Here is a 14372-nt window from a genome sequence, read left to right on the forward strand (position 1 = left end):
AAAATATGTCTGACATGACAAATCTGTGGATGCCTGGCAAATAAAAGAGGACTTCCAAGAGTCTTGTTTAGTTATTATTTGCAATGTACTACCATTCTTCACAGTTTCTGTAAAATACATTTCAAAGTTTAATTTCATGTCAGCACTTGTTTTGTCAGCACTCTCCTTCTCAATGTTTTTATTTGTGGAAAGCCGTACAGAATGCAAATGTGCCTTTGGGTCATTCCATGAAAATGCACTGTACAGTAAACTTTTTTTTTTTTTTTTTAATGACCATACTTCTGCGTATTACAATAGACCCATCACCATTAGAACAGACAATGGTATATAAGATGGGAATTGCATTACATAATTGACAGACAAAATGACATTTTTACTGTTTCACCGTTTAAATTCATTCACAAGGATATATTTGCAGAAATACACTTTATTTCTACAGTCTTAATTTTTCGATGTGATCATTTTCTAGGTAGATGCACTTTACTGCCTATCTACTGTGCTTAATGGTCATGGTTTACCTATTAGTTGTTTAGAGTCTACAGTATAGTTTTACAGTGTAGCAACCTCGATTAAGGTTTTCAGTTTGTATATGTATTTATATTTTACTTCATAAAGCTACCTACCATATACAAAACTGTTTGTTTTACTGCAGATACTTTACTTGATCTATGAATTATTAAACATGGATTATGTATAGTATCTACAGTATAATATTTGTTGTATGTTTAATTCTAAAAAGTGTCTTACAATTCTTAATATTAGGGTATGAATATACTTAATGTGTATAAACTCAAATAGTAATAGAGACAGTGTTATTTTAATCTTCACATACAGTGCTAATTACGATATCCAGCGTTTCAGATGCAGGCAGACATATTGATTGGGAGATTTTTATGTGTTGGTTTGTCTATAAATTCCTCCTGCAAACACGAGTGATAGCTCCTTGGGTGCTCCTCAGCCTTAAAGCACAGTACATTCGTACAGCCTCAAGGTCACTTCTGTAAGGTTCGTCTTCTTTACAAAAAACAAAACAAAAAACAGCCTATTAATTTATATAAAACCTTACACTCTGACATAACAAACACATTGATTTTCTGTTCTCACTATATTTACTTTGTTGGCCAATTCAATAAACTCATTTTTTTTCTGAAAGTGGCCAGTTTAGCGAGTTTAACTGTAGTGGCTTTATCTATAGTATGACTGTAATAAATCTTCAGCAAGTCATATATCATAAGCAAGGCAGACATGGGATCTGTAGGATACATACAGTATCTGCAAGTAGACAGTTTAAAAAAGGGGATTTGAAATTATTTGCATCACTAATAAATTCCAACTGTGCACAGTATATTTAGTCATCATTATCACTTTAGGCGGGTACTTCGCAAGTCACTTTTTTTTTTTTAACACCATAGCACTTTTAGATGGGGTAATGTTGCGGTTCTGCTTTATAATCAAAATTAAAGAGCAATTAGTATAGCAGAATAAAATACCACACAAGTAACTCATGTTGTATATTCTCTCTTGTCTGCTGATGAAACACAGGCACGTATGCTCATCTAGTTTAGTTTTTTACAACTCTTGTACAAACCATTGCTTTTTAATTTGTAATACTTTGCCACTGCCTTTAGGCAAGAGCTTTGATGGAAGTCAACTTCTGAAGATCTTATTCACTAGATCCATTCTTGTGTAGAACTGCTGCTGCTAAATGAAGCGCAGTCATTGAATTAACAAATGTGTAGATTTGCTTACTGGCAAAGAGACATGAAAGAGTTCAACAGCGACAGTGTTAAACTCTTTAAATAACATATCATATATCTGGCATTGCAAGACACAAAAGGTTATTTTGGTAGATTGAGAAAAATTAAAGACTTTACAGTAAAATGATAGATAGCTATATTCAGAGAAAAGACAGGATGTGCCTTCCATTTTCTGCTATTTTCTTCACTTTTTTTTTTTCTTACTTCAAATTCTATTAGACCCCATAGTGGGAGGAACCAATCACACTAATCATGTATACAGTGCACTGTAATATTGCCTCACACAATTCAAATCCATTTACCCAACATAAGCATTTTTCTCCAGCCCTGTCATAAAGTGCCATTTCCACTGTCCTGCACTTCTTTATTTTTCTGGCAGGGCTATCATAAGTGTATGCCACTGGGGTGATAAATTGGAACTCAAATAAGTTATAAATCTTCTATCCCTTTCATCTCCAGTCAACCTGAGTGAATTTACTTAAATCAGCCTAGGCAACAAAACCAAGAGAGGAAAGTGAGCCAAGAGCAGATTGTTCCAAATCGTGTGCAAAGCGTTTCTTACATGCTTTGCATCTTTTTATGTAGATTATTCTTGCAAACAGGGCTGATTAATTTCTAGTCTCATATTGTTATTCACATTAAGTAATACAATTATGTTCACAGCTACAATTTTTTTCATAACTTTTTTTGGCAATAAAGACATTGAAGATTATATATATATATATATATATATATATATATATATATATATATATATATATATAATATATATATATCAGAAAAAAAAAAGATTAAAATAGTATGGTGGTTTACTACTGGAAATGATATGCTTTTGAAAAAGGACCATATTAAAACATCAGTTGCGAAGTAAAATTCTTTACTACACATCCTTTCAGCCATAAATACCTTATTTGTCACACGTTTACCATTAAAGGACAATAAGATACTAAATACATCTACCTACTATTTGGAAACTCAAACTGTACATATATTATTTTGTTCCAGCTGACATTACATATTAGAAAACATTCTGAAGGATCTTGTAATAATTAACCATCAAACAGTATACAATGGTATAGACTAGACTTTACATATGCATATGCTCTAAAATACTACTACAACAACAACAACAACAACAACAACAACAACAACAACAACAACAACAACAATAATAATAATAATAATAATAATAATAATAATAATAATAATAATAATAATAATAACTTCACACCTTAATAAGTCCCAATCATCTCATCTGTGTTTGTCCGCAGTAATTGAGTGGCTTACATCTGTTTTATTTGGATAATGCATTTTCTATGAGCGACAATGTGACATTACCCCAAGAGTGTCTCCTTATTACCTAACATAGTGATCTGTTAGTAATGTATTAGGAGTCCCAAGTCCCCATTTACTGTTTAAGATGACAATGCAGCAATCCCAGCTCCTAAAGTGCAGCTTTGTTTTACTTAGCATTGGACTTTCCAGCCTCAAATGATACTTCTTTGGTTGCACTGCCCATTTGTGCTTGGCATGCAAGAGATGACCATACAGGCACAAGCCAGTAAATCATTGCAGTGATGGGATTACTATATGAATAGCCTCTGCAACTTTACAGTGAATGAGAAACGTTGTCATCATTTTAATTAAAAGATACATGCTGAACATAATAAAGGACAGTTTTAAGTAAGCAGTACCTTGTTCAAGTGCATCTTATACACGAGCAAGTACTGTAGATTATTGATCTTACAATGCAAATGAGGCATGATATCACCTTTTAAGGAGTGATAATCAAGGCTTTAAATTCTTTGGTTCTTCCTGGCACCATATTACTTCACTCTCGTGGTCTTATATAGTGTGGCCCTTTATCTAGAGTAGACTATGGCAATTGACAATTGGTTAATTGGGCAATTGGGATATGGTGGAATATCTTCTGAAGCTACTGTACAGTGTGTTTGTAAAATCTCCAATTAATATTAAAAAGACAAGAGGATAACACAAAGCTTGTCTTGACAACCCTAAAGGTTTTATTTATACAATAACAGCAGTTCCAAACCCTGTAAGTATATTCCATGATACATGGAATATATGCATAAAACATGGCTGTCACATTCCTATCTCACGAGGAGCCGCGAGGGGGTTAATATGCATCTAAATGGTTTATTACACTTTCAAAAGGCCTTCTCAACAGTGACAAGTCTTCATAAGCCACAACTTATTATTCAAGGCATTATTCTAAGTGAGCTGTCTAAGAAAATTTTAAGTACTATAACGGTATATAAATGGAACACTTGATAGAGCCCACTGACATCTTCCTCACTCACTGACATCAATGCGTTAAAATATTATCTTCCTTTACATAGCTGTACTCATGCTTAAACTTGCATTATAATAATAATAATAATAATAATAATAATAATAATAATAATAATAATAATAATATATTTATGTTTGTTTTGCTCCAAAGTTGTGATTATATCACATTTTGAAGCCGTAAAAAGTATTCACAAAGAACTTTCATCTGTACCAATATCAACAGAAAAATACAGCGTATACATAAGCAGCCAGGCAGAATAACGTGTTTATGAAAATGTGAGAACAAAAAATGGAAAGATCTGTTTCTGGCAGATAAACTGAATTATGTTGTAGATTACCGCCCTGCTTTTTTAAATAGGTATAAGTGGTTCCAGTACTTGAACAAAATGGGTACAATCAGCACTACCCGTGGGTAGCAGAAGGAGGCAGTTTTTTTTTTCTTTACACCTTTAAAAATTGACTTGGAAGATGTGGCATAAGGCTGACTAATACAGAACAAGCCTGATTTATTCTGCCTTTCTAAAAATGCAGTCATTCATTCTGAAGTAAACAGTACATTAGATACTAGATGGTTCCCAATATGTCATCCCTTTTGTTCGAACCCCTCAGCCTAGTTAATTGATGATGTTGCAGTCTGAGTAGACATTTCCATCTTTAATGAACTGAAGAATATGCAACCTTGATTAAATCTCCATGTGAGTTAAACACGTTTCATTTTGTATTAACCATTTTTTAAACAGCTCACCAAGATGCGGTGTAACCAATCACCTGAAATGTTCTTCTTTATTATGCAGATACTGATTAGGTTAGAAAGCAAGCAAAGAAGTACAATATTTACAGAAACCATATGTATGATTATTTTGTAAGCATTTAATGTCCACCCAGTGTTATTAATCTTTTAAACTTCTGCCATAATAATGTTTTTTTTTTTTTTTTTTTTTTTTTTTTACTTGTCACGAAAAGCATTCTAAAAAATAGCTGTTTTTGTTTCATTTTACAAAAAAATGTTTTGCAATAATTAAGGTAGCATAATAGTGTAATGGTGAAATGAGTACTGTAGGAAATAGCTGGATAATTTTCAGCTAATTAAACATTTTACAAAAAGAAAACTCTGATGGGTCATTCCTTCAACAGTTATATCCAGGTATGTATTTTATTTGACCTCAAAGTTTGGCAGTTTCACTTGCTATGCTGTGAGCCTCCTCCGCTAGTTTGAGGCAGTGGCGTAGCTAGGAATGGAAATTTGGGTGGGCCCCAACTTAGGGTGGACGGACAAGTACCTAAGGTCTGACGTCACAGGAAATAGTTTACATTACAAACATGATTGAAATCAATTAAAACTCTGAATACATCAAATATCTCCCCGGGGTTTGAGCAGAGGCATCTGTGAGCCACTCAAAAGTCTCTGAATTGTCTTTTTGTAGATATGAAATAGTTGGAGGTTTAACATGTTAACATTTGAAGACTTGACAATACAGTCGAACAACCAGTCAAGAGAAGATCTAAAGGTGATCTTAAACACAGGCGATTTAGCAAGGAAAATGCACCAGAGTGGTCATTATAAACGTTTTATAGACTAGAAAGTTAAATTACACAGCTGTCTTTGTAAAAATTGAAAAAGGACAACATCATAAAGCTCATTTAAAAATGCATGAGTAGACAAATAATTCACCTCCAGCTAGTGTACAATACACTAATGAGAATCATTATTTTCTATAGTAAAGCAACATTGCCAATCAGAAGAACAACAAAGAGGGCACTGTGTGATTCTACAATATACAGCATATGTACTTCAGAGAGGGCTGCAGCACAAAATGGCCTCTGAACCTGGCCTTGCAACAACCTGACGGTTTAATTGTAAAACAATGTATCCCCCATTTCAGACTGAAGTACAGTATCACACCTCGGGGATGAAGGAAACAACAACGCTTTCATGCTCTGCTCGGATTAAGTTCTAAGAAATTGTATTCTTGGAGCAGCAGCTTCAACAGGGTTATATAGCAGTATGACAATAGCCTATGGCTTTGCTGACCTGCCATTCCAGCTGTGGATATTTTGTCAGTGCAAAATAAAAACTGACAAACAGATAAAAAAAAAAAAAATCTAATACTAGCATTTAATGCCTTTCACCTCTGAAAGTCTCATTCACATCCTGGGAAGATCCCAAGTTAAATGAGTTTGGGGGTGTCAATTAATCAGTCCACACCACACAGTTCAAGATGTTAGTCAGTTTATGCATGGACTGACTGAGTTGGGCTTGCAGAACTGGGAGTGAAGTTCTCATGGTGGCTTTCCCTCATCTTTTATGAGCACTAAACTGACAAATTACCGAGAGGGTTTAAGTGTTTATAAGATATACAATTCAGATTTTTTGTTTGTTTGTTTTACCCACTTAATAAGAACAACATATATTTGTAACACCATTAAAAGACGAAAGGGTTAAGACTTTTTTCACACAGCATTTTTACTGAGCTGGTATTATCTAAACCTTCCATCTGTTGGATTAAATTGGACAGAAAAGGGCCATTTAAGCTGTTAAAAAGCAGAAAATAATCCTTCTTTTAACACATCTTTCATTGGCATTTCCAATAAAAAAACAGATTGGACTGGCTACCCACATTACGGCTATTGGTGAAAAAACGTTTAAATGCAATTTTTAGACACACACACACACACACACACACACACACACACACACACACACACACACACACATATATATTCATGCTGCTTTTTTACAGTAAACACACTGTGGGGTTTAGCCACATTGTAAAATAATGCCATGTTGCCCTCTAGTGTCCAGCATAATAATAACAGGAATTCCGTTTCACATCGTTTAATACTAGTCGTGTTTTTTCACAACAGTGGGGTCTATTTTATAGCTGTCAATTCAAAGTGCAATTTTCATTAAAGTGTAATTACGTATAAGGTAAAAGTTAAAACGTGTAAGTAAACTATAAAAATGCAAGAAAAAACATATACTTAAGTTCTGTGTTCAGTGTTTCTATTTTTTTTTTCAGATCATTTTGTATATATTTTTACAATTACATCATTTATATACAGAAATGTGCCTATTGAAGATTTTCCCACAAAACCTTAAGTTACAACCAGTTGGATAAAAATCTAACAAAAGAAAAAAAAAATTGTAATTGCTTTATTCTCAACTTGAATACCTTCTAAATCACAAAATCCACTTAAAATCATGTCAATCATGTATTTTTCATTCCAGAGACAGGGTTGATGTTCAGAATTTAAATAGCATTTCAAAACAAACAAACAACAAAAAACCAAAAGATCAAATTGGTCTGTGTTATTACATTTAAATTAGATACATGATAAGCAAAAGCTAATTTCGACTAATTCTGCACAACAAAACATGTTAGTTTAAAATCTAACAGCATTGAATGGGTTAATCTAATCTAACCTTGGTTTAATATCATGAAGGTGACAAAATACATTAATTATTAATGCATGTGTATAAATGACTTTGGAACCAGATGCCCTCTGGTTTTCTTGTATTTCCTGGTCTGGAAGGGTTTCTGTAAAAGTTAGATAGATATACATGTAGTATTTATTTATTTATTTCTTTTTTGTGCGGTTTTTAACCACAGGACAAACTAGAGGTCAAACTGCAAAATGGATTTGTCATCAGCCCTTGATTTTATGATTGATGAGATGAAAATTACACTATACATCATCCCCAATCTTAATGGATCCAAAAGGTGGAGCATACAACATGTCTTTTCAAATGCAGCACTTGTATCCGCAAAGAGACAGATATTTATGAGGACTGACAAACCTGACACTTTCATTACTGTCACTGGATTATTTAATTAAGTTCAGAGTATCTCTGGAAATAAGTTTTCATTCAATGTACTGACTCCAAAAAATATGACATGCCAAGTGTTTTGTTACAGCAATAAAAAGCTTTCTTTAGAAAGTCTTACATCTTCAGAAGGTCAATCCAAATAAGTTTATATTGTCACAAGTGACTGGATACTGTGTGTAAGGAACAACAGAAATGTCTCAGAGTTGTCATAAGACCATTGCATGGTTTGAAGAGAGACTTTCATTGACACTGATCAATTTAAAATAGGTTACCAGAGCTGATCCAGAACTGATATGTTAATGATGTCATGGCGTAGGGCCCCCAGCAGAATTGGGGCCCTTGCGAGGCCATGTTTCTTTGGGACATTTTATAAGAACTCCATGCGTGTGGACGTGCCCACACACACAGGAAGAGAGGTGCACAGAAGCTTGCTTTTGGTTCATTTAGTTTTTTTATGACGGACAGGCATGTATCTCTTGATTACAGCATACCTGATCTCTGCTAATGTACAATACCAAATGCCCCACGCCCTCTATGTCCTGGGAGATATCCACCCCTAGTCCTACTATGTCAGAGTCAACAGTCAGCATCTTTTTTTTAGTTTTAGGGCCAATTTAAAAACCTGTCCTGTCTCAAATGTGCACAGTATGTCTCTTCACAGTTTAGAAACTTTCCTTTTTCATTTGGGGTTGGAATTTTTGAAAAAAAAATGCAGGTAAAGGTAAACGTGTACAATGCAGGAAGCTGAAGGAAATTTAAATGTGGATGTCTGCAGCCGGAAAGAACGGTTTAAGTCCATACTGTTTGTTTCTCTCGCTACAAAAGAAAACCCTAAAAGAAGTGAAGGACAGAAAAGTTATTCACTTTTTTTAAACTACAGTGTTTTGTTCTATTGAATGCAATGCTACTACTGGTCCGTATAAAGAATCTATGAACAGGTTTTGAAAAAAAAACTAAAACCATAGCCTTTTGTTGTTTACCTATATATCTATGTCGGTCTGTCTGTCTGTCTGTCTGCCTGTCTGTCTGTCTGACCCTATCTATCTACTCTATCTACCTAGCTATCTATACTTCTGCTGCTATTGTATATGTTAGCTGCTGGACTTTTTGGTAAACTAACACAACCACTGACCCATTAACCCCAGTGGATGTTACATTATGTATTTGCTAATGCTTTTGTACTTTACTGACTGGGACTGAAGCTTTTTTATGTCTGATTCATATTGCATCATGTCGTGTTCTATGTTCCCATGGTTGTTTGAATGTTAATTAAAATAATCATTAACAAAAGTGAGATTTAATTATTATCACTTGCATGTGATTTTTGGCATATGGTACAAGGTAATAAATGCATACACAGTTTATCAAGCATCATACCTTGAGTACCCTGGTATAGGTACCCAATTTGGAAGGTGAGAATGTGAGCATTGACAAAATTCCGGTCAGTGCTCATAATATCCTCCTCTGTGCTATGCTGTTTCTTCTGTTTCACTGCTCAACTGCTGTGATTCCCGCTCCAGACATAAGGCACACTCCGGTCAGCTCACATGGTATTAAAAATTAAAAATAAATTAATACAACTAGCTGTTTTCCCTCCACTGCGTTGTCGATTGCAGATGAAAATATGTAATGTACATTCAGAAAGGCATACTATTTAATTGTCCTTATTATAAACCGCATAGCTTGACCCAAGTAAAAAAAAAAAAAAAATAGCCTTATATTGGGCTTGTTTATGTCTGAATATCTCATAGGGAGCTCAAAGCAACCCACGAACACTTGAGTGAGTCTCAACAGGGCTGACGGACCACCCTGTAGTGTATGAACTATCCTTAAGAGTGCAGAAAATATAAATTGTGCTCACAGAGTTGTATTGGGGCATGAGGACAGATGGGCACACTGATGATGTTTAATTGAACAATCGGGAAAATATATATTTTTTGATTGAATGAATTATAAAGTGTAATGCCAATCACATTGAATATAAAAGCTTTTTTTTCAATGCAATTCTCAAGTCTGCAGGTCATAAAAGTGCCTAATTTTGTTTTGAAACTCAAAAATGAATGCTTACCATGCACAGGCATGCTGGAAAATACAGTAACGTGACTGCATCTGTATTTATCACCTTCTTTTTAAAAAACATTTTTGTGCAAACTCTATGGCTGAATATGCATTTTAGAAAAATAAAACCGTGCTCAATACTGTGAAAGAGCAGGCCGGAAATGTCTGCTCTGCTCACACTCTCCGTCCCCAATTAACCAATATGCCAATAACACCATTCGTTATAATATGCATAGGGCCCCCAAAATATGGGTTAGCATAGGGCCCCCACCTGAGCTCACTGCTTTTTAGTTCATTCTACTCAGTATAAAACAGTGACCCTCGATCTTAATCCACTTCTGCATTTATATTCTAGTATAAATTATAAATCCCCTTTGAATAATCTTTGAGCCTTTGCTTATTAATCGTCGATTTAGATTTGTTTAAACAATGCATCTGAACATCTCAGTCCATTTCATGCCACATTATGCAGCCTTGCACAATTTGCACAGATTCTTACCCTCCATCTCACAATAGATGGACTGCTGGCTGCTGGTAGCAGGTGCACATTATACCACTTTGCACCCCTGCAATGATCCTCTGATTAGTTCAAGGGCTCAAGCTGAGTACATGATCAAATCCAACAAGCAAATCTGATTTTCAAAGAGTTGCCACCTATAGTTAAACAGCCTATACATCAATTTCAATCTAACCGATGTATGAATTAGGTGCAAAATAAAAATTAACTATTATGAGTTTCCTGTATGTGTAAATATAGGAATATTTTTTTTTCCCCTCTATGCCTGTACTCAATAGGTTTAAAACTAAAATGTGAATATGTTTAATAAAACACTAAATATTCACTATTTTTTTTTTTTATTATATAGTTATCACTGGACAATCACTGCAATACAAGTACTGTATTGACATACATGTTGTGTTAAAGATCAATCATTTCCACTGTATGTTTATCACTATAACAACAACTACAACACAAATAATATTACTGAATATGAAAGACAGGCTTTTACTTGGAGACTACACTGAGAACTTGATGAATTACAAAAAAAAATCTAACATTCTCAGCATGATGCATTGCTTACTGTTCCCCTGAAATTAAAACAGTTTACAGACCCTGCAAGAGGCATTGCTGTAGCCAACTGCCAAATCAAAGCAATTGTGGAGTTGCATTCAATTCCAGCTGGGAATGAGTGGGTGGCCGATCAATTAAGCCAATTTCGGCAGGCTAATGCACAAGTAAAATTGAAATAATTATCTGTCCTCTTTAAAAAAAAAACCTAAGCAACATCTTGTAAATAGCCTGTGTATAGTAAAAGCCTTTCAGCATTAGATGGTAGTGGCGTTTACATTACTACCACTCCCCAAGAGCTGGAACGACAACGTGCGCTCTTACAATGGTATACAATAATTTAATATTCTATAACCATTCAATTCTGAAAACTAAAGACATTTCTTTTTTTCAACCTTTTTACTGAAAAAATAAAACCAAAAAAAAACCTACAGGTTTCCAAGTTTGAACCAAATACAAAAGAAACTATAAACAGTGTTTTAAGAAATGTCAGGAAACACTGTTGAATTTCATTTAGAAATTCAACTTACCTTTTGATGATCGAAGGCTTGAACTCCATCTTCAGTTCAAAATATTCACACATTTCTTGCACACATTTACGGCACAATATCTAAATCATTTTTTCAAATAAAAATGTTGAATTACACTGTTCCTATACATTACATACAGGAACATTAATTGTTTTTAATTCTACAAAAATAAACTGTTTTATTTATAATGTATACCTTGTGGAATTCGGTATGCTGCACACACTGTAGAACTCTACACCTATGTATGCATTTCTCACTAAGGTGATCATTTTACTTGACCTCAGGAATACTGAAGTAGTTTGCACAAAATTGTGTTCGGTGAAATAATGAAAATATTCATTTGTAAGTTTACTCACGGTCATTGCACTGGTTGCCAGCATATGATGTCATGGAGCAATCACATGTGAAGTTCTCCCATTGCTGTATGCAGATCCCCATGTTTGCACAGGAGTCCTCTTGGCAGGTGGTACTGGGACCTAAGAGGGCAAGCAAAGGAATCTAATAGCAAGCAAGCAATAGAATTGCATTTGTACCATGCAGAAAGACACGCCAGCTCTCATGCATTTAATTGTTATAATACGCATTCCCTCCCAGTGGCTGTAGTACTGCATTTGTGGATTTTATATATATATATATATATGAAAATACGTTGTCACACTTTATATACTCCTACAAATGCAATACTGAATGTTTACATTAGTAGGTATATATTAAAATCATGAACCTATGATATAAGTGATATAGTTCTGCTTACAGCTTTGTATCACTCTTCCTTTATTTTGTATAAATCTGCACATTTTAAATAGTAATCTCTGAACGTTACTGCAACTCTGAATTACAGGTCTTTGGGGGGTATGTGGTACATTTAGAAACATCCTTCATTTTAAACATGCCTGAGAGGGAATGCAGGTCATTATAGATCAGTGTGAAACAAGGTCAGTGAAGAACACCTCCTACTTCAGATAAGCATGTGAAAAAACCAAGACAACGGCAAAAAAACCAAGTCTAGCGGCAATACTCTTAAAGAGACAGGTTTGAGAAAACATTCGGGGTGGAGGGGGGGCACTAGATAGGAGACTAGAAGTGCATTTATTGTGTAATGCATGGTGCAATATGAAACATATGTTTTTAACAAGCTATTTTTATCAACATGATTCACTTCCTGATGACATATTTTCATTTAATCATCCATTTCAGGAGATACAAAAATGACAATGAAAGCACAGGGGAGTAAGATTTTGCAACCCACCTAAGACCATATCCTTGTGTTCATTGCTCTTGTTTAAGCTTTTATCTATTTTTTTTTTTTTTGTAATGGGGAAAAAATAGATACAAGCCATCTTATTCTCACACAAAGCACATTTAGATTGTGTGGTAATATAACAGGAATTACTTTCAAATAAAAATATGTTAATATTACCTCTTTTCACTAAATAGGGGGGCCACATTGTTGTTAAATATATGGATTTAAGACGTGTCATTCAAAAGGTAAACAAGGATAATAAATAATATGTAGTGGCGTTCCTCTTTAATAAATGATTGAGTATAAAATGGCTTTTTTTCTATTATAGCAAACTGAATCTTGTGTGATAATGAGTCTAGATACACCAACCAGAAAATCACCCTACCACAACAAAAAGGGACGATACAGACACAACCATTAGCCTCTTCAGCACTAAAAGATATTTAAAAAAATGAACTGATAATGACACCTACCTGATAGCCTACCTAAGAGAGACTTTAACATACAATGTCAGTAATATTTGGCATAAAACCAAAAATAGTTTTACAAAACAGATTGGAAGACCACCAGGAAAGGAAAAGACTAAACCAAAGACCAAACACTATTAATTTACACCTATCGCTGCGTTCTTAATACTGCTTTGCAATGGGGTTGTAGTATTCAGCTCATTGCAGGAAGTGAACCGTATTTGGAAAACAGCTCTACAAAATGACACAAAACATTACACAGAGCATCTTTCAGCCAAGTTCAGAATGGAATTGAACCTTCTACCTTGTAGGTCTGCTTTGGTGAACTCAACTTTGTTAGCAAAAGAACAAAAAAGCGAAAACAATAAGAAAGGTTAGTAGGTGGTTAATGATGCTCGTTAATAAAGCTTCTGCTTTACTAACATACATGCTAGGTTAATATTATTAGCAAGCCTATTAATAATGTATGACATGTAGTATTATATTCAATACTAAAACAATAGGTAAAAATGCAATGACATTCAACATAATCAGCTAAAACAAACAAACAAAAAAAAAACAACTCAGCAGCTATATGACACACATTAATTGAGAGTGTCTTTAACAATGCATTACCACTCCCAGTATTAAATATTCAGATACCTGTAATGTTTCCACTTTAAGTTTAAGTAGAAATGTTTGTCTGTTTCAGCCTAATTGGCATTTCCCAATGGGCAAACATATTACTACATTATTCAAATCAAACTGACAAATATTATACATCAGCTGCGGTTTGAAATATAATATTGAGGTCATATCATGAATGTTACTTTAAAAAAAAAGAAGCTGGATGTTAATAATGGCAAATAATTTGAATGGTATTTCACACAGCATCATAGGAGCCATGTTCTAAAACAAATGCACTATTTTTCACATGCATAATATACATGTCAGAAGTTGCATAAAATGCATAACAGTACTTAAGTCATGTCATTGAAGTAGTCATTGTTAAAAATCACAACTAATGAGACATTTAAACCGCAAATTAAAAAGAAGCCTTCCAAAGACAGAGAAAATGTTTATGGCTGCAATGGAAATGACAAAAATACATATATATATATATAGAT

At 34.2% G+C, this 14372-nt stretch overlaps 1 protein-coding gene across 26 annotated transcripts in view; it reads right to left on the bottom strand.

Moving 5' to 3' along the window:
- LOC121329857 (neurexin-3-like) overlaps positions 1–14372 on the bottom strand; it is a 324400-nt gene that overhangs the window by 173642 nt on the left and 136386 nt on the right. For 14 of the 26 annotated variants that reach the window (XM_041275810.1, XM_041275798.1, XM_041275809.1 and 11 more), the window contains one exon: positions 11913–12032. In XM_041275810.1, the coding sequence (XP_041131744.1) occupies positions 11913–12032 (120 nt within the window). Of the gene's footprint in view, positions 1–11912; positions 12033–13570; positions 13598–14372 lie in introns of all 26 variants that reach the window. The other 12 variants (XM_041275796.1, XM_041275795.1, XM_041275788.1 and 9 more) reach the window with 1 other exon arrangement.

The sequence above is a fragment of the Polyodon spathula genome, chromosome 17, assembly GCF_017654505.1.
Source record: "Polyodon spathula isolate WHYD16114869_AA chromosome 17, ASM1765450v1, whole genome shotgun sequence".
In the NCBI taxonomy this organism is placed as follows: Eukaryota; Metazoa; Chordata; class Actinopteri; order Acipenseriformes; family Polyodontidae; genus Polyodon; species Polyodon spathula.